The sequence below is a fragment of the Eptatretus burgeri genome, chromosome 8, assembly GCF_056783735.1.
Source record: "Eptatretus burgeri isolate ZD-2024b chromosome 8, Ebu_testis_v1, whole genome shotgun sequence".
Taxonomy (NCBI): Eukaryota; Metazoa; Chordata; class Myxini; order Myxiniformes; family Myxinidae; genus Eptatretus; species Eptatretus burgeri.
Genome location: NC_140968.1, coordinates 79397707 through 79419183, shown reverse-complemented (window position 1 = coordinate 79419183; position 21477 = coordinate 79397707). Strand labels below are relative to the sequence as shown.

At 45.5% G+C, this 21477-nt stretch overlaps 1 protein-coding gene across 1 annotated transcript in view; it reads left to right on the top strand.

Moving 5' to 3' along the window:
* The window catches only part of LOC147022136 (sodium channel protein type 4 subunit alpha B-like), a 144364-nt gene that overhangs the window by 60305 nt on the left and 62582 nt on the right, over nt 1-21477 (top strand). The window contains exon 10 of the mRNA XM_085892749.1: nt 12264-12354. Coding sequence (XP_085748875.1) covers nt 12264-12354 — 91 coding nt within the window. The remainder of the gene's footprint in view (nt 1-12263; nt 12355-21477) is intronic.

Sequence of the window (21477 nt, the reverse complement as noted above, 5' to 3'; positions counted from 1 at the left end):
AATGCAAAAAAAAAAATTCAAATATTTTTCAAACAAAATCGAAATTTGTTTGAAAAAAAGTTGCAAAATTTTGTTTGTTTTTTTTCTCTAACAATTTTTTTTTGGGGTTGGAAATCACTTAAAACGTAGAAATGCAAAAACAAAAATTCAAATATTTTTTCAAAATGGCCGCCATAGCGGCCATATTGGACTTTGGACCAAGTCCAAAATCTAATGGCATGATCCTTGGACCATACCTAATCCCCCCACCAAGTTTCGTCGAAATCCGTCCAGGAGTTTTTCCATAATATTGTTCACAAACAAACAAACAAACAGACAGGGGTGAAAACAGTAACCTCCGTCCATCTTCGATGGCAGAGGTTAATAAACATTAATTGTGACGTCATTCGTGTCGTCATAGCACCGTGTGTTGTCATTGGTGGACAGATAAATGGTCGTAACTTGGGAACCACTTATCCGATTAATATCAAACCTCAAAAAGGCAAATCTGCGGGTCCCCAGCAATATTCCTGGCAAGTTTCAATCAGATCGGACTGTCAATCGTGCAAAAAAATAAGAAAAATAAAAAATAGAAAATAAATAAATAAACATTAATTGTGACGTCATTCGTGATGTCATAGCACCGTGTCTTGTCATTGGTCGACAGACAAATGGCCGTAACTTGGGAACCTCTCGTCCGATTGACATCAAACCTCGAAAAGGCACATCTGCGGGGCCCCGGCAATATTCCTGGCAAGTTTCAATCCGATCGGACCGGCGGTCGTCGAGAAAAGGCAGGTCGCAGACAAACAGACAGACAGACAGACACACACACATTGCTGGAATTATAGATAGATGACAGAGGGGGGAGAGAGAGAGAGGGAGAGACAGAGACAGAGACAGAGACAGAGACAGAGACAGAGACAGAGACAGAGACAGAGACAGAGACAGAGACAGAGAGAGAGAGAGAGAGAGAGAGAGAGAGAGAGAGAGAGAGAGAGAGAGAGAGAGAGTATGAATGTTCTGTTCTGTCTCTCTTGTATCCTTTTTCTCCCGTTGAGCTCAGCAATTCTGGGCAAGTGAGTAGTGGCGATACGGCGTGTCCCTCCGACCCACGAGGAGAGACTGCTCCTCCTCCACAGTTGTCCATTATTGATAGGGCGTGTGGGCTGGCGAATGGTTTGCGGTGGCCAGCGTGGAGACACAACAATGGGTGTGGTGGAGGGAGAATGAGGCACTGAATTTGGCTCTGTGTGTAGGATTCGGCACTTTTTACTCGGTGCAGTCCTGGGACGAGAGGGTTCCCTTGTGAACATTGTGGAATGACCAGAGCAAAATGCTGTTTCTACCCCCATAGCTTGCTTAATTGCTATGGCTTCCTCTTAAGACCCTCTCTGTCGTGGACCAGTCAGGACACACTGCCTGCCATTTTACTCGCTCTCCTGGCTTGGTGTGCATGCCTATCATGTGTGTGTCACGTTTGGGTGGTTTAGTTTCCTTGGTTGTTGCTAAGGCCTAAGTCACATTTGCCACGGCGGCCGTGGGGTCTCCAAAATCTACGGCCACGAGCAATTATACAGCGGCCGCAGTATTTCCACGGTCACAATGTACTGAAGCAATCACATATATTTTTATTTTTCCGGGAGCCGCACGGTGTATTTAGAGATTGTGGAGACCGAAAACGTGGGGGTGCCATACGGTCTTTGATTTGATGTCGCATGGTGACCTGAGGGCGTTCCTGTGGAGGCCATAGAATTTTCAAGGCAGATGCAAGGTGCCTGCAAGGTGACCGCAGGGGGGCCCTAAGGCGAACGTGCGGCCAGACGGGCGGTAACGAGTGGGTATATATACCAGTTCTTTTTTACTGAAATAAAAATATAACAGTTCGGAACATACCAGTACGTGGTGTTCCCAGAATCCCAATTTAATTCGTTCCAGGAGGCTGTTCGGATTGCAAAAAGTTCGATTCCCAAACTATTTTCCCAATAAGAAATAATGGAGTGAATTAATCTGTTCCTGGACCCCAAGAAAACCCACTTTCAAGACACTTTCAACTGAAATTCCCCATGTTTAAGGTAAAATAAGATGAGTAAATGACCTTCGGTGGCGGTGTGTTGTATGTAAACTGGTACACTCACCAATCCAAAGGTTCACACAGGCTCGAGCTCCGGCCTGGATTCCGATCGCTCGCGCACTCTGCGAGCGCTGCCCCCAGGGCAGCTCATCAAACATGATGCCCCCAGAACCACAATCACTTTCATCAAACGCATCGGGCTGAGGTAATCATGGATATTCCAAATTACACCGGTTTTTCTGTGAAATTAAATCCTTGCCCGACAGTCTGTCACACCACGTGATCGGATTGCTTTTTTGTTATTAATTAAAACACAAGATGAGTAAAAAAAAAAACCAGCACAAATCAAGGTGAAAACACGAGGTAAAGTCGCGATCGACACACGAGAGATGCTTTCACGAGGACTTCCACCGACAAACTGAATGGACAAAGCGCGAAGATGCGGCTCGAACAGGTGTGGGGGAGACGTGTGAACAAACATGAACGCTTCGTTGTGTTCAGTTATTTAAAATGTGTTCGGTTTTTATGGCAAAATTCATTTTTCATTGATGAGACTACGGCAGCCGCACGAATAACGCAAGCCCAGCGTACGCCCTACGTACGGTCGACGTGGAACACATCTAAGTCATGGCTACGGCTTGTCGAATTGCTACGGCGAGCGTAGAAATGAAAAAAGTTATAACTCCGCGTTATAATTCCACGGTGACCCCTACGGCCTGTAAAAGATAGCCAAACGGCGTAGGGCCACCCTGAGGCCGCCACATGTTTCTGTCAATTCAGAGGGCGTATGGCCGCCGTATCCTCGCCGTAGAGCAAATGTGACTTAGGCCTAAGTACCACATTTATTTATTTATTTCCTTCATGCATAATTATTGTTGTGCTTGTTCTGTCTTTGCTTATTCCATTACTGATTTACTCCGAACTCGATGTGCATGCCGATCCTTGCCATTATTTAATGCCAAAACCATTTTTGTTTCATTGATATACCCTGGGGGATTTATATTGGGTTAATTTCCCCAATTTATAACAGACTCAAGTTGGGAATGCAAGGTTCATTTGCGTCAAATTGCTTTATCCATGTTTATTCTCGGAGTTAATCGTCAGCGTGTTCACGCCAGCTGTGGTTGCGGTTGTAGTTGAAGCTGTTGATGTGGGGGTAGCACACATGATATATATATATATATATATATATATATATATATATATATATATATATATATATATATATTATACACACACACACACACACACACACACACACACACACACACACACACACACACACAGTACCCATCACTATCGGGCTCATCGACGTCTTACCTTAAATGATTTAGTGTAAATATTCAGTGTGCAGATATCACAGTAGGTGGAGCTAGTAACCTTGACAACCTCATTCCATTCCATCTGGGAAGATTTCCAATCCATGCTTGTTGTACCTCCAAAGTACGACTTGGGAGTGAAGGTGATATTACGAAACCTTGGCTGGGAAACTAATTTAGGCACGTTTTGTGCTACCTCCTGAAGGAAGGTCACCAAAGTTTTTTTCCATGCCAATCAACCACCTACAGGCACCAACCCTTCGTAACCCCTTCATAACAGCAAAAACAATTCGTGACAGCAAAAACACACCAAAACCCTGCGCTCTCAGAGAATGCTCGGGGATTTATCGACCTCCCTCAACGGGGAGAGGCCCTTCGTGAAACACACCTCACTGTCTGCCTTTGATTGGACAGGGTCCTACGGCCCACCCTTCCGGCGTGGGGCCTCGCCCCTGCCAGGAAACCCCAGCCACTCTTCCACGAGGGTTCATACTTGACGCGCAACAGTATCATTGTTGCAAAGGTCATCGTGAAAGAGTTACAACGTTTGTGGGAGCCGAGAAACCAGAACCGCGAGATCTTGCCTTGGCACGTCAGGGTGTGAGAAGACAGCTGGTTGGTGGTGGCTCGTGATGGGCTGAGGGGTCATGCAGATGGGATGGTTGTTAGATGGCTTGTTAGATGTAATAACCTAACTAAAAGAAATCGCAACGCACGCCTTTGATTCTCCCACTAGACAAAAGGAAGGGGATCTGACTACACACATACTTAATGACATAACTGACTTTTGGGACATCTGTATGTTGAATGCAAATGGTTTCCTGATCCGTAACTATATATATAAATTATTTATTTATATATATATATATTTATTTATAAAAGCCTGGTGTTGGCGCAGTGGTTAGGGCAGCGGCTTGGGATCCAAAAGGTCCTGAGTTCAAGCCCCGTTGGGCCACTGAATTAATACACCAGGGGGTTGACTGATCCTGTCATCCTTCCAAGGTCGGCAAAATTAGTACCAGTATACCCCGGTTAAAATAGGTGCACCATATCCCTATGTCGTAAGAGGCGACCAGGGTTGCGTCAGGAAGGGCATCCGGCGTAAAACATGTGCCAAATCACGATGTGGATCATACGGATGATCCGCTGTGGGGACCCCTAACGGGAGCAGCTGAAAGAAGAAGAATATATATATATATATATATATATATATATATATATATATATATATATATATATATATATATATATATATATATATATATATATATATATATTGTTGCGAATTCGCGCCCGTCGGCGTGCGAGCGGCCACGTAACTCGAATCGCGGCACGTCGCCCACCGGACGGACAATTCCGTCGTGACCCTCTCGGACTAACGCCGGGAACTAGTCACGGGTGGGCCTTTCGGCCTCATCACGATCGTGCCAATCGGCCCCCCGCGTGGGATAGGGTTGTTCGCCAAATTCGACCTACCTAAGTACCCACACAGAGGGTAGCCCGGGCGATCGCACCTCGCCGCAGGTCGACTTCGGACACGGGCCACTTTAAGCGACCCGTTCCGTACTATCGGGATAACTGAGCGGTGTTATCGTCAACCTCGACGGTTTCGATTAATTATCGGGCGTATTTAGCCCACTACCAACCCTTTACGTGAAGTAAGATGGAGTTACAAATTAAAGAAAAGACGAAGCGAAACGGGAAAAACAGTTCAACATGAGGCACATTTATTCCGCGGCAAACGGAAAGCACACATATACAATTACAACAATTATGCACCAAAAGCAAATGTAAAAGAAACACAACAATTATGCACCAAAAGCAATTGCAACAAAAGAAACACAATGCAGATCTACTACCGACTACGTGAGCACACGGCAACACTTACACAGTTTTACTTTACAGACGGCGCCGACAACACATATACTCAAAATCAAAAGAAAAGGGCCACCCTCGAATACAAGGGGGCAGACGTGGTCTGTGGGCGCGAGACCGGGTGGAGCCTACCTGTATTGTGATGAGCCGCAAATGCCGCGGCGGTGCCCCGACTCCGCGCTCCTCCGCGGGTTTCATTGGCACTGCTTGGAATGGGGTGGGAACGGGGCCCCCTTTTCGCACTATCTCAGCGCGGGGGGAAACAGGGGAGGGGGGAATTGTTGATGCTCTGGGGAAAGAGGATAGCTGGCTTGCTTGGGTCCCGCGACGAGCGACTCCACTGCGCCCTCGACCGCGTTCCCGGCTTCCCCTCTCTGCAGCTCCCCGACAGACTCCGAACCCCGACAGACCGACTCTCCTCCAGACTCGTCTTGACTGCTGCTGCCACGCTTCGCCACCGCCACACCTCTCCAACTCGCCCGAGCCCGAAACAGAAAACTGACTGAATTCGCCCCGCGCTCGGCGCTTTATATCACGGCAGGAGAATCCATATGCAAATTTCCGGATCAGGATGGGCTCGGGGGCGGAGCCACGCTCGCCCATTGGACGGAGGAAAAGTGGGCGTGAACCTCCCCTGATCCTCGAATTTGCATATATCGATTCTACTCCGACGCGCCTGGAGGCGGGGCCAAATCGCCCCGCGCTTAATGATTGGAGGGATCGGAAGTGGGCGTGTATCATTCCTGATCCGACTTCCTCTTGGAAAGGCCGCTTTTTGCACCCGCTGCTCGGCGCGCGCCCCGCACGAGGCCAGGACAGCCTGATGCTCGGCGTTCACAAGCGGCGCGGGAATGGCCGCAGAAAGAGAGGTGAAGGTGGTGGAGGGTCTAAAGTGGTGGTCCCTGGCTACGGTGACGCTTGGAATGGCGGTGATGCGATGGTTGCGAGAGCGAGTTGTGAAGGTAAAGGTCGTGGCTGTTGGCGTTGTTGTGAAGCGGCGTTGCGTTTGGTGGTTGTTGTGTGATGGCGGTTGAGACGTGGTTGGTTCAAAATAAAGACAGAACAGAAAAACGGCTATCTTAAAGGGTCGCAGCCCGAATGAATCACATTTATTCCCTCTAAACAACGGGTTTGGGGCTAACTACACATGTACTTACAGAGATATCTCACCTACGGGACCTGAATGGTGGTTTGCGAATTTCCTCAACCACAACAATATATATATATATATGTATATATATATATATATATATATATATATATATATATATATATATATATATATATATATATATATATATATATGTATTGTGTGTGTGTGTGTGTGTCCTCCATAAGTCCAAAATGATAAAAAAAAACCTAACAGCCTGAAACTCTCCATACATATGAAGAAAACACCAAAGAAATTGTGCAAAAGTGAAAATTAGGTGTTTGGGTTAATTAAAACACCCCTTTTGAAGATAATTAACAGCCTTATTTAATTATATCCTTCATCAGGTGATCCTCAGCCACCTTGCTGTTTGGGGTCTCAAGGTATTTCCTGGGTAACCTCGCTTGGGTCTGAAGCCGCCATGTTTCTTGGCCTGCTGAACCTCACCTTGACATGGAACAGGCTGAAACGTCGAACAAGCTGTTCATCATAGCTTCAAATCGCTGGCGACATTGCAACGCATATAAACACCCGGAGACATCAGCGTTCGTTGTTTTATTTCATTTCCGCACATGTGATCGCCACGAGTATCTCTTAAACTAGGAAGAATTACAAAATTTAAGCTCCAGAATCGAACTTACAAGCAATTCTGACTCCTACAAAAGTGTTCATTTGTCCGATTCAGACAAGTGTGACATTTTGGGTGTCTCAGGGAGATGTATGTTGAATTTGACGGTGCAGTGATTGCCAATTGAGTGCCAAGGGAGCAGTTTCTTATCGACCGTTTCTTTGGAGTGCTTGCTTGAATGCTTAAGCCACTTGGCGAGCGTCTCATTCACTGAAAATGTGCAGTTTTATTTTTACAGGAAGTCGCTTTGTTTAACCTTTTTGTGTGATCGCCATTTGTAATCCAGTTCTCACTTCGACATGGAAACATATTGAAAAAATAATAAGGTCCATCTGACCAGGTGTTCGCCATGTTTGTTCTCACTGTGAAGCATGGAGTATAGATCGACATTTTGTTTCTGTGGCTTGATACAATTTTGAATTGAATGTCACTAATTACCCACTTTAAATGTTCTTTTAAAAACGCTGTTTCAAGGTAAATCTTTGTGTTTGTCGTTTTTATTTACTTTATGTGTGTGTACATTTGCTCGTATGTGTATGTGTATAAAATATCTTACTCCGATGGCACTTGGCACCGTTGTGTGTGTTATTGGTCATGTGATATCTCCATATATGGGTTCTTCAAAGTAGAATGAAGCCCTCCCTGTATTCATGATTCATGATTCATGTACCAAGATGTGAAGTTTTCTGTTCTCAAAGTTTTGTGCCGAGGGTTCGCTTCAGGATCGTCGCTAAGCCCCAGACAGCTTCCAACTGTAGTTCGTTTGTAATAATATTCCCAGGGATGGTGGTTAATATCTCTGTGAGGTGCTTTGTCGTCATTCCTCTAGCTCCAACTATCACTGATAGAACTTTGGCATTCTTCAGCTTCCAGAATCTTTTCACTTCATTCTTGAGGTCTTGGTATTTGGTCATTTTCTTGATTTCTGCATTGTTTAGTCCAAAATCACTGGTATTAACACCCCAATAAGCAATGCCTTCTCTTTTTTTGGACCTAAATATGATATCTGTTTGCAACGCTTTGTTTTCCATGTTCACGCTCGATGGGATCATTAGGTTGTACGTGAGCGGTACTTCCATGTTTTCAGTTATTGCTTTTGGTTCATGTTCCCACAAATTTTCTGGAACTAGGATATCAAAGTTTTTGTGTGTACAGCTATTCTGACATGAGATGGTTTTTTTATTTGTGTTCAGTTATTTAGCATAACATTTCACTGTCTTTGCTAATGCTGCCTCCACCCCTCACCGATCTCTTCTTTCCCCACTCCACCACTCTCTCTGTCTGTCCCATCCTCGCTCCCCTCTCCATATCACTGTCTGTGCTCACACCGCCTCCACCCCTCACCTGTCCTCCCATTTTTCCTGCTCCCCACTCCCCCCCCCGCACTACTCTCTCTGTCTGTCCCCTCCTCGCTCCCCCCTCCAAATGAAAAACAGAACTCTCCTCCAACATCTCTGTCTCCGTCTCCGCCCCCATCTCCGCCTCCGCGTCTCTGTCTCCGTCTCTCTTTCACACCCCTCCCTCCTGCAGTGTATAGCAATGTTTCATGAGCCATCGCTCTCTCCACGTCGACCCACTTCCTCAATCTTCTCCCCTTCCCAGCTCGCTGCCCTTCTTCACCCACTCCTCAATTCCCCTCCCACCCCCTCTCCCTTTCCCTCATTTCTATCCATCCACTCTGCCTCCCCTCTCCTCCCTCCCTTTTCCCCCTCTCTCTTTCTCCACCACCTCCCCTTCACACCCTTGTCAGCAAAGCGACCGGTTGGATTCTCTGTCACCCTGAGCGAGTGGTTCGTACTCCGTCACCTTGAGCGAGTGGTTCGTGCTCCGTCACCCTGAGCGAGTGGTTCATGCTCCGTCACCCTGAGCGAGTGGTTCGTACTCAGTCATCCTGAGCGAGTGGTCAGTGCTCCGTCACCCTGAGCGAGTGGTTCGTACTCAGTCACCCTGAGCGAGTGGTCAGTGCTCCGTCACCCTGAGCGAGAGGTCAGTGCTCCGTCACCTTGAGCGAGCGGTTCATGCTCCATCACCCTGAGCGAGTGGTTCGTGTTCCGTCACCCTGAGCGAGTGGTTCGTGCTCAGTCACCCTGAGCGAGTGGTCAGTGCTCCGTCACCCTGAGCGAGTGGTCAGTGCTCCGTCACCTTGAGCGAGCGGTTCATGCTCCATCACCCTGAGCGAGTGGTTCGTGCTCAGTCACCCTGAGCGAGTGGTTCGTGCTCAGTCACCCTGAGCGAGTGGTCAGTGCTCCGTCACCTTGAGCGAGCAGTTCATGCTCCATCACCCTGAGCGAGTGGTTCGTGTTCCGTCACCCTGAGCGAGTGGTTCGTACTCAGTCACCCTGAGCGAGTGGTCAGTGCTCCGTCACCCTGAGCGAGTGGTCAGTGCTCCGTCACCTTGAGCGAGCGGTTCATGCTCCATCACCCTGAGCGAGTGGTTCGTGCTCAGTCACCCTGAGCGAGTGGTTCGTGCTCAGTCACCCTGAGCGAGTGGTTCGTGCTCAGTCACCCTGAGCGAGTGGTTCGTGCTCCGTCACCCTGAGCGAGTGGTTCGTGCTCCGTCACCCTGAGCGAGTGGTTCGTGCTCCGTCACCCTGAGCGAGTGGTTCGTGCTCCGTCACCCTGAGCGAGTGGTTCGTGCTCCGTCACCCTGAGCGAGTGGTTCGTGCTCCGTCACCCTGAGCGAGTGGTTCGTGCTCCGTCACCCTGAGCGAGTGGTTCGTGCTCAGTCACCCTGAGCGAGTGGTTCGTGCTCCGTCACCCTGAGCGAGTGGTTCGTGCTCCGTCACCCTGAGCGAGTGGTTCGTGCTCCGTCACCCTGAGCGAGTGGTTCGTGCTCCGTCACCCTGAGCGAGTGGTTCGTGCTCCGTCACCCTGAGCGAGTGGTTCGTGCTCCGTCACCCTGAGCGAGTGGTTCGTGCTCCGTCACCCTGAGCGAGTGGTTCGTGCTCCGTCACCCTGAGCGAGTGGTTCGTGCTCCGTCACCCTGAGCGAGTGGTTCGTGCTCCGTCACCCTGAGCGAGTGGTTCGTGCTCCGTCACCCTGAGCGAGTGGTTCGTGCTCCGTCACCCTGAGCGAGTGGTTCGTGCTCCGTCACCCTGAGCGAGTGGTTCGTGCTCCGTCACCGTGAGCGAGTGGTTAGTGCTCCGTCATTCTGAGCGATTTGTTGTGAAACAACACCCGATTTCTGAGCCATTTCCTGTACTAACATGTTTTCTAAATAACCAAGCCAAATTTTTTCCCCACACGTCACACGCAGCTGTTTATAAAGAATCATGTTTGTGAACATGTCCCTGAAATGTCTTTATAAATGCAATGTTCTTTTTCAGTGAAAGCGACTCAAGGTTTCTGGGTTGTAAACAGTAACTACTGTAGTTGGTAATCACATTGACTCCAACCTGCAGATTCCTAAAAAAAATGCCGATATCGGACAAGCACGTGTGTGTGTGTGTGTGTGTGTGTGTGTGTGTGTGTGTGTGTGTGTGTGTGTGTGTGTGTGTGTGTGTGTGTGTGTGTGTGTGTGTGTGTGTGTGTGTGTGTGTGTGTGTGTTTTGTTCATATAGCATAACATATTCTTTCTGCCAACTCCCCTTCCCCCACCTCTCTCTGTCTCTCTCTCTCTCTCTCTCTCTCTCTCTCTCTGTCTCTCTCTCTCTCTCTCTCTCTCTCTCTCTCTCTCTCTCTCTCTCTCTCTCTCTCTCTCTCTCTCTCTCTGTTCCAGCCTTGCTCTACCCCTTCCCAATACAGTGCAGTACCCTCCCCCTCCCCCTCCCCCCACCCTCTCTGTCTCTGAACTTTTCTGGACGGTGTTCATCTCCGGATGTGTCCGGGCAGGATTTGTCTCCGGACGTGTCCTGGTGGTCTTTATGTCCAGATGGAACTTTGTGTCTGGACGTGTCTGAGCGGTATTTACCTCTGGCCAGCTTGGCTCCGGACGCGTCTGGGTAGTGTTTTTCTCCAGATGTGTCCGAGTGGTGTTTGTCTCCAGCCATCTTTGCTCCGGACATGCCCTGGCGGTGTTTGTCTCCGGACGCACCCAGGCGGTGTTTTTCTCCAGACAACTTAGCTCCGGACATGTCCGGGCGGTATTTATGTCTGGATGGGAGTTAGCATCTGGACTTGTCCGGACAGGAGTTTGTCTCCGGCCTGTGTTTGTAGTATGAGCAGTGAAAAATGGATTTCAGACATTATTTTGTTTCAATTTTCACTGTTATTCAATGTAGAATCATTTTGATGAGATAGTATGAATCGTAATTAATGCTCCACCACACGTCTGCCTTCCCTTTCTCTCACCTCACACTGTCTTCCCTTCCCCCACCCCTCCTCGCTCACCCTCCCTCCTCTCTCCCTTCCCCTCCACCTCTTCACTCTCTGCTCTCTCTCCCCCACACCTCTATCCCTCTTCACCACTCTTTTGCCTCCCTCCCCCCTTTAGTATTTCTATCAGCGAAGTGGTGGGTGGTATTTGCTAACACATATGTATATATATATATATATATATATATATATATATATATATATATATATATATATATATATATATATATATGTACACATACATATATACATTTCTATATATGTACATGGTGGCCATAAAGCCTGGAAACATTGGCGGACATACATTATAAATGGTTAATTGACATTACATTACAAAACATGATATGTTCAATGACATTACATGACATGTTCAATGTGTTGTCCCTCATGAGAAATGCACAGTTCAATGCACTGTGAAAAATTGCATTGAATACGGTGCATTAATGCAGAATTTCCATCAATCCCTGTAGATGCATCCATGATGTGTTGCCTCAGATGTTTCGTGTCTGATTTTCACTGAATAAACCTGTGCCTTCAGCAAACCCCAGAAGAAGTAATTAAAGGGGTTCAGATCTGGCAAGCATGCAGCCCACTCCACAGTGCCACATCGTCCAATCCAGTTCGGGAAATTATCATCCACGGAAATTATCATTAAAGTTTGGAAGCATTATCTCTGTTTCCAGACTTTATGGCCACCCTGAATATTGTAAATTGCCTTTCTCTTTTTTTGAATATTGAGGTATACAGTGTTATGTAGGGGTTATATACCCAAAATCTCTGAAATTGATAATAACGATACCATGTTCTAAACCCTTATCTGACACTTTTCGTGACTGACTGGAACACAGTTCCCTTTGGTTAAGTGAGAGCTTACACCCGAGTGAGACTCACCCTTTTGTTATGGACGGATGATGATTCTTGCAGGATATTTTGTCTCAGCGGCATGTGAGTTTGGATCATCTTTCGGATATTTTTGAAGTCAGCAAAGAAAAGCAACATATCAGCACAAATGGTGGTGAGTGGGCAAGCACATGGACTGTCCACCTTTTTTGAAATGGCTGCGCACATACTTACCCATACTTAACTTTATCACTCGGAGAAAAGATTGCCATATGAGCAGAGGAAGTGTTCAGTAACTGTTGTAACTTGCATCACTTCCTGTTCCAGATTTCAGTGTGTTGGAAGTTGGCTCAAATGTGCCTCCTTGTAGTCATCAAAGCGAAGTTTTCCAGATCAGAATCATTGTCTTTCTGTTGTCGCGTCATCCCTGTATTGTTAATTGTGTTTCCCTCCAATTTACCTTATTTTACCATGCCTTGTTGTAGTGCATTATCAAATTTGTATCCTTGTGAGTATCTGGTCGACTCTACAAGACCAAGCTGGCTCTTTTAGTAAGCATGCCCGTTCTATCTCTGCTCTGACACGTAACTCATTTGGCTTTACTTATTCTAACTCTTCTCCGTTAATGCTGCTCAACTTTATTTTATTACCCCTCTTCACTTCAAAAATAAAATAAAATAAAAACTCCAATTAAGTCCAAAATAATGAACTCATTCTGCCTGTTATTTCTTTCTTCCTTCATTCTTTATCCTTTTCCATTCTCAATACCTCTAATTTGAACTAGTATTCATGCTAAATGAAACAGTTTGCTTCTTACTTTAAAAGCCTTTAAGAATATTTTGAAATTCTTCATTTGCCTTACCTATCAGGAACACCCCACATGTTCTTCCTCCTCATCACAATCTATTCTCTTTGTTTTCTTCTTCTTTTGTTCTTGTTCTTCTTCTTCTTCTTCTTCACTACAGTTTTCTTCCCAAACCTGTCACAAAGCCGCCCAATGCTCGCCTGTTTATACATTTATCGCTTTTAAAAGACTAGTCTAATAATATTTTTTATAAAGCATTGCTGTGAAGTCTGATCCAAATAATTTTAAAGCAATATATGTATTTGTATATTGTAATCAGTAAAAAATAGTGTGGTAGATAAAAAACATTAGAAAGGAAATAACTTGCACCAAAAACTTTAACATTTTCACGCTCACGCTGACGCTCACGCCGGGGGTATCGCTATAACTCTCTGTTCTTCGAACAGGCGAGCTAAAAACTGTCATTTGGAAGCAAAACTAACTGAGTGTCGTTATTTAATTTTCTACAAGTCAAAAGTTTTGTTCAATCCAGAGACAGAAAGAGATGTTAATGAGATAATGTCTCTGCAGAAAAATTCTCATTCATATTGTTGATACTAACGTCAATCAAATTGAATGACCTTGACAATTATTGTGCACTAAATAAAAAAACCAAGACAATTCCAAAGAGTATACTGTACTTCACTTTTGAAGTAGATTGCTTGGAGTCTGAAGCTACCTGCGTCCTTCGACGAGGAACATGCACACATGAAGCAATTGCACTGTTTTTATTTCGTTTCTTTTTAAAAAAAAATAGGAGCAAGGCTAATGGAAGCGCAAGGCAGATCTAACAGAGACAAATATAAAGGAAATGAATGAGCAGGATGAATGGAAAGCATAAGGAGGGGAGGAAACACTGAAACTAGCAAGTAAGATGTTTGGGTGAGGAAAGGTTAATGGGGAGTCATAAAGATCGTGGGTCAGAATTGGAGATGACAAGAGATGGTGGTGCATGGCTTACTTGAAGTCCTGGAGGGAAGAGTGAGAAAGAACAGCACCTGGCAGTTGGTTCCATGGATGGGAGAAGCGAAGAATAAAAGAGTTGAGGTGTGCACCCAACCTGGATTTTGGAAGTTTAAACAGTGGGGGATTACTGGATGAATGCACGTGGAGTAGATAGGGAGGGTCGGGGGACTGAGAGGAAAGGGAGCAATGTTGGAGAATGGATGGGAGAAAACAAAGACACGACCGACCTGCCTTCAATGTGAGAGCAACTGACCATGTGCTTCAGCCTCATCTTGGGAGATTCCAATCATTGTGAGAGTTTTAGATTACACAGAATCCAAGAGATTCTATGATGATATAGAGATATATGTGATGCTGGGGTACCAGCCCATAGCAGAGAACAGTACTCCATTGAGCTATGGACAAAGGCCAGCTTGTAGACTGTGAGTAGCTCTAAGTTTCCAAGGAAAGGCTTGGATTGATGGAGAATTCCTAGTCTGTGGCTGGCTTTGGAGGCCGGCTCTGCTCTGTGATCAGCACAAGAAGGGTCATGGCTGATGATGAGGCCGAGAAGTTCAAGAGACTGAACCTCTTCCAGTGGGTGACCACGGATTATGGATATGTCAGTTCGTTTGATGATTCTTGCACAACAATAGGGTGAGACTGTATGATTTTTCCAGGATTGAAGGACATGTTCCATTTGTCAGACCAGTGTGTAATCATTTCAGATAAGCAGAGAGATGCAGCTGCTCTCTTCCCATCCTTCTGATGGGGATACTGTACAACACAATATGTTGTCATCTGCAAAAAGGTAGACGTTTTTCAGACCATTGGAGAGGTCACTTTAAAGATAGACGAGGAACAACTTCTTCTTCAACAGTTACTATTAACCCACCTTTTAATGTGGGGGTCAGCCAGGGGAAGCTTGGCCTGAGTCTTCATGAACTGGCTGGCCAGGCATAACGTTTGACAAGTCAGGGCAAGAATTTGAAATTTGGCCATGGTGTCATCAATAGCTCACCTACTCTTCAAGAAAGACACCATGCGATCTTTAACATTCACCAATGGATGCTGGGATACCCGTTTAACATCCATTCGAGGGATGGCACACACGTTAAGGAATCACCCCACCTGTGAAACACCAGGGCTCTCAGTTTATAGCTGGGTTGGGAATCAAACTCAGGCGAGATAGCCTAGAGACAAGTGTGCATACCTCTCAACCATCCTCCCAGCACTATAGATGAGGAACAACATTGGCCCAAAAACACTGACTTGGGAAACTCCAGCCTCAGCTGGGAGAGGGTTCCATTGATGGCAACACATTGACTGCACGAGTAAAGGAAGTCGGGAAATCGAGGAATGAAGGCTGCTTTCTTTGCCACATTTGCAAACCAACAAGTTGTGACCCCGATAGGCTCTTCAACTCCTTCAACTCATCTGACTTCATTGGACCATAGCATCTACCCAGATCTATTCTGGCTACCCACGGCACTGTTCATGCCAACTTAGAGCTTCGAGGGATACCCAAACACTCAGACCGCCTCAACGCTAATCTATCCCCGATACCCCACAAAATATATGGTCTTTTTCCAATTTACAATTTATAAAGTGGGTAATTTTGCTATTAAAAGTTATTAAAAAACTTCTTCTTCGTCATCTTGCTTAGCCGTGACGTCACACTCAGAAGTTGACCACTATATTTGTACTGTCCGGATTACATCGCAGTGTGACAACTCAAATGGCGAATCATTTTAGATTTTTCACAATTATGCTGAGTCGATGTGTCCTTGGTGGTTGCAGTAATACAAACTGAGATGATTTCATGCTACACCAATGGGCGAATGACCCTAAGTTTGCCAGAAATTTAATGAGGTTTGTCTGAAATACCCTAATTTGGATTGGGCCTACAAAAACGTTCGCTTTTGTGCTCAGAACATTTTGCAGAGCACATTATGAAACAACTGAGATGGCTAGATCTTATGTTTATCTGCCATGATTGAGAGAGGATGACATTCCCATGATTAATTGGAAGAAACAGCTGTCGCTCAAAACTGTAACACCATCTCCACCGAGCTACCAGCACGTGGACATGGGTGATTTGAGCGGTGAATCAAACACCTGTTGCCATTACCTGGCAGTTATCACAAGAGAACCTGAAAATAATTACCTTTTATTTACACAAATTTCTATAAATCAAGTGAACCACCATCTATTTATAGTGGAGAGAAAGTACGTATGTATCATCATCATCTACTCCTCCGAGAGGATTTTACCAAGGACACTAAAACTTTCAGGGTCCCACCCCTCCAACCTCCCCCTCTCACTCCACATTCCCCCATCAACCATCAGCCCCCAATACCCACCACAATCCTACACCCCCTCCATCATACCCCCTCAACCCCACATCAACCACCACCCCCATAATACCCACCACCATCCCCCACAATCCCCCATCAACCATCACCCTTACAATACCCACCACCACCCCACACCTTCCCTCCACCATCCCCCCACAATCAACCATCAACCGTCACCCCACAATACGCACCGCCACCGCAATCCCCCCCTCCACCATCTATCCACAATACCCACAACCACCCCACACCACCCCACCCCCTAGTAACACTTCCCCCTCCACTGGGATAGAACATCGACAGATTTGTGCGGTGGTGGCGCGTATTGTGGGATGATGGTTGATGGGGAATTGTGTAGAGGGGAGGGGGTCAACATCACCCCACAATATGCACCAACACTGCTCACACCGCTCCCCCCCATCCGCCATCCCCCCACAATACTCAGAACCACCCCCCCTCCACCCTTGAATCACTCCCCCCTCCACTGGGGCAGGACATCAACATGGCATGACACAGCACAGACATGGCACTGACACAGCACGGACACGACCACAGACGCAAATGGCATCTGGAAAAAGTATGAAACAGGATGATCCCGTAAAATACAATACACCTGGTCAGCCTGCAACAGTGGGACAAAGCATTTGTCACCCATTTTGTCTGCAGTATCCGAGTGTGCCTGGGCGATGTCCATGCTGTGTTGTGCCATGCCCCACCGTCGTGTTCGCGTCCGTGCCATGTTTCTGCTGGAGTCATATAACTGCTTTATCAATTAATACAAAATCTCTTAAAAACCGTCAATTGAACTGAAAAAACAAAACCTACCAATCTGTAGTGAACATGCGACCGACATTTTCATCTTCCCCAACATCTCCATTGATCACCATCTTCGTCTGAATCACTCGCATAAGGCTCGAAACGATACGGCTCCATAATCCCCTCCAAAAACGTTTTCATCACAAATGTTGTCTCCAATAATTTCTTCAAAATCCCACTGATCAGTTCCAACGGACTGAGAACCATCGGAGTTGCTAATCATGGTAGAAGCGGTATCAGAATCCGAGCTTGGAATACACTGTTTCTCGACGTAAAGCCACCATTTGGATCAAGGTGGGTTCTGAGTGTGACGTCACTGGTGGAATTGTAAATTGGAACTTTGTGATTGGCAAAAATAATTCAAATTTTTTTTCCTTTCAAATTCGACCGTGATTAATGATTTTCAATGGTTTTCCAGGAAAAAATAAAATTGTGTTTGGGTTCCCCTTTAACAGCACCATGGCAGCAATGTGTATATCCCGAACCTTCATGGCATCACTCGTGGTCTCTCACTTGCAAAGCCATGACACAAAATTGGAGTTGTTGCTCTCGTCGCCAACCACAAGCTATGCTCCTGCAATGAGGTGATGTGTTTGCAACCTCAAGTAGCTTGATCCAATACCATAGGAATCGCAATAGGCACACGAGCCCCTGTGTCCAGTACACCCTCGGATTTCTCCCCTCATTTCTCATTTCTCATCTGGATTCTTAAATTCCCTTGCCATATTTTCTCAGAATTTATTACACGTCTCAGAGGTGAGGGCACTTTTCTGACCTGCGAAGCCATTAGAAGACCTGTGTACTCTTCTCTATGAGAGTCATTGACACCTCCTCTTGCTACTTCTGAAATAGCAGACTGTGAGGTTTACACCGAGGCTTAGCTGCCTGCCAAAACCTGAAGGCTTTGGGATTTTGTAGGCTTTCATCTGTACAAACAGGCATGAAGTTCATCCACGGAGCTCAGCTTTGATAATGGCAAAGTACAGCTGTATCACAAACTGTTCAACCGCTGATAAGATTTCCTACTCAATACTCCCACTCCAAGTCCAACCAGCAGGGATGGGATTGTCTTGAAGATTTCCACCCTGATTTATTGTCTTGTCCTAAAAAGGAGCTTGTATGGCATCCTGTTTGAGTGGAAACCTGTTAAGGCCTGGCCAATGTCGAGTGGACATCATGGACTGGAATCAATCTGAGGTTTTTCTTTGTCCCTGCACTCATCCATAGCTCTTCTGCAAACAGTCCTCAAATGAGTGAATCGGTAACATAAGTACATCCTTGTCAAGATAGTGGACTAATAGTCTTTGAAAGCCCAAATTTGAAGCATCCACTGCATGCAGCACCAATCTATTGTCTGCTTCTTCCTGATTAGACTTGAGGATGTCCGAGACATCTCCGTTTGATGCAACTGCTTTCTCAATATCATGAAAGCCATCTGCAGTGATGATGACTATTTTCTGGAAGGCTTGATTGGGTTTTTTTTCTATCAAATAATTGACAAGAAGTCCACAAAATTCTCTGTTTTCAGGATATTAATGCAAGCATTCTAATGCTTTGGAAGGGGCTCATCTGGACTGTCTACTTTCCATCAGATTGGTCTGTAGTGAGAGCCACGCTTGTGCTCTATTGTCTCTGCTTTTGTGGAGTCTGGTTTGTAGCGGTCAAACATGATGTCAATCCTTGTACGGTTCTCACTAAAATGGCTAAAAACTGCTTTCATCAACACATCTGCCAGGTCTCCAAAAGTGGTGGCTCACTGTGGTTTCCCATTGCTTTGAAATAAAGCTGTTCCATCCATGATACAGCAGGTTGGCAGCCCACCTCGATCTGGAATTTCTTGCACTGTGTGACCCTCATATAGTATTTCCCAGAACAGCTTTGTCTGGTAAGTGAAGGGTTCCATCATGATTAGCATCTGAGAGGGGAATCCAGGTTAGTTCAAACTGTAAGAGATTCTCTTCGTCAATCTTACTTCCACCTTCTGAAGCAACAACTATTCTCTTAGACGCATCCCTGTCTGCTTTGTTGGAAGCATACTTTGTATTTGTTTTGTTGGAGACTGTAGACGTTTTCATCAGTGAGTCAAAGGTCTTTGAATTCCTCTTTGGTATTCTCTCAAATAACTCGGTGCTTTTGTTTTCTCCCGTAACGCACTCACTGGGCAACAAACTGTTTAACAATTTCCTGTCCATGAACCTCAGCATTCAAGAGGTAATTCTTCACATCTTCTGGAGCAGCATCATTGGACGAGACGTGATGCTCAAACACATGGAACTGATCAAACTGTCTGGCAATCATCTCATTATCTTCCATATCCCACTTCAGTCTCTTCATTCCTGTCTCAAAACACTCACGCTCCTCTTCATTATCAATTCCAAGCATTCCTTTGATGTCAGCTACCGGACGAGCTCTGCAGCCCCTGATCTGTTTAGATCTGATTGACGCTCTTATTGATGTGCTTTTACACAAAGTTACCTTCTCTGTGAATTCCTTGTAAATATCATGCGCTGTTGCAGTATTTTTGAGCCGGTGCATATCAATCACATAAATGCAGCCCCACCGAAAGTAGTTTATATGGTCATAACCTGCCACCCAAGGTAACATCTTGGCAAACGATGATGGGTTAAGTGACAATGACCATTCCCTCTCTGCTCTTATGAAATCAAGCAGCACCTGCACCATTTCTAATTACTGTTGACAAAGTTTCTGCTCGGTATTGTGCAACGAGGGGTCTGAGGGGGTGTTCATTTCTTCATCCACTGATGATCTTGTCAATTGGTTATCCTCTATGAAAGCATCGATGATGCACTCTGAAAGCTCCAGACTGTCATTTAATCACAACTGGTAGGAGTGCTACTGCTCTCTCATCAATGATGTTTCGCCTGAAACGAACAAAGAAAAAAATTAAATTTGGAATAAAAACATTCTTCAGTGTAGCTCAAATACTCTTTCAAATTCACTGTGAAACGAACTTCCTTCTCTCAAATACGCACTTATTAGTGCATGGAGCAATGAAAAGGATTTTAATAACATAGTGATAAGATTTTGTCGCATCAGTTTAATAAGCATTATTTTTCAATTCCTGTTTGACCTGTTGACGGGGCACTTGACAGTTTAATTCGGTTTGGGTACATCCCATATGGTTTCTTTTTATTGAAAATGTGATTTTTGTTTTTTCACTCAGTGTGGCCATTTGGGTTGGAGTGGTTCATTTTGAGTGGGGGGTCGAGAGCATGGGAAATGGGCCAATTTCACTTCAGCAAGGGAGATAACTCTTGGTATGCTGAAATGTCACACTTTAGCATATGGGCAGTATGCAAGGAGCTATGAGCACCAGTCTCACCAAATTTCTGGTTCATTGGTCGAATAATAAGGCCATAGCAACCACTGATTGTAGATGAGATCACATTTATTGCTGCGATGATATTTTTGGGTGGTGTTTGCACTTAATGACTCCTCGGAAACGAACACACGGGTTTGTCGAGGTAACCACCACCCTATAATCTATGAGAGGGGTACGTAGAATGATTTTGGCATGGTGGTTGCTTTGGCTCTCTTGCGTTGATCGAAAGTGGAAAAAAAAAATTGGTCCTTGCCTCCATACTATTCTCCATATTCTCATAATGAAGGTTTGGTGAAAATTTGATGACAAAAGATCAAATGGTAAACTGGAAAGCATCTCAAAATACAAGAGGCCAAAATAAATGAACACAGGAGTGATTAAAGAAAACCTGGCCATCTCGCACTGCGCAGTGGACGGGCTGATAAGGGCTATTTGTACTTACTGTGACTTTCCCCTTTGACATTTTCATCCAATTTTTCGATTAGTCTTCTCCATATTCCCAAAATAAAAGTTTGTTGAAAATTTGATTGCAAAAGCTCAAACGGTAAAAAAAAGTTATGGCCTGGACACGTGCGCACGCACACACGCACGCACGCATGCACGCACACACGCACACACAAACACACACATACACACACACACACACACACACATAAGCAATTGCAAAACCCCATCTCCCTGCACTAATGACAAAGACATCCAGATGTGTATGTTGAGTGTAGTAGTGTAGGAGTGTCATGTAGTAACTCGAATTGCTCAGCAACTCTTTCTTTGCCACTTAGTCATGCATTAGTGCTCTCGAGATTCCAGGTTATGGCATCATTTTCAGCTCTGGTTGTTGTACCATGACAGTTATACCAAGAAAACTGGTAGTTGTAACCAAATACAGGTAGTTGTAACTGGTGGGTTTTTACAATGGTTTCTCCTTTCTTCGAATATATAGTCATAAAAGAAGTCGCTTCACTGCTATTCATCATTGAAGATGCTAATTTCCAA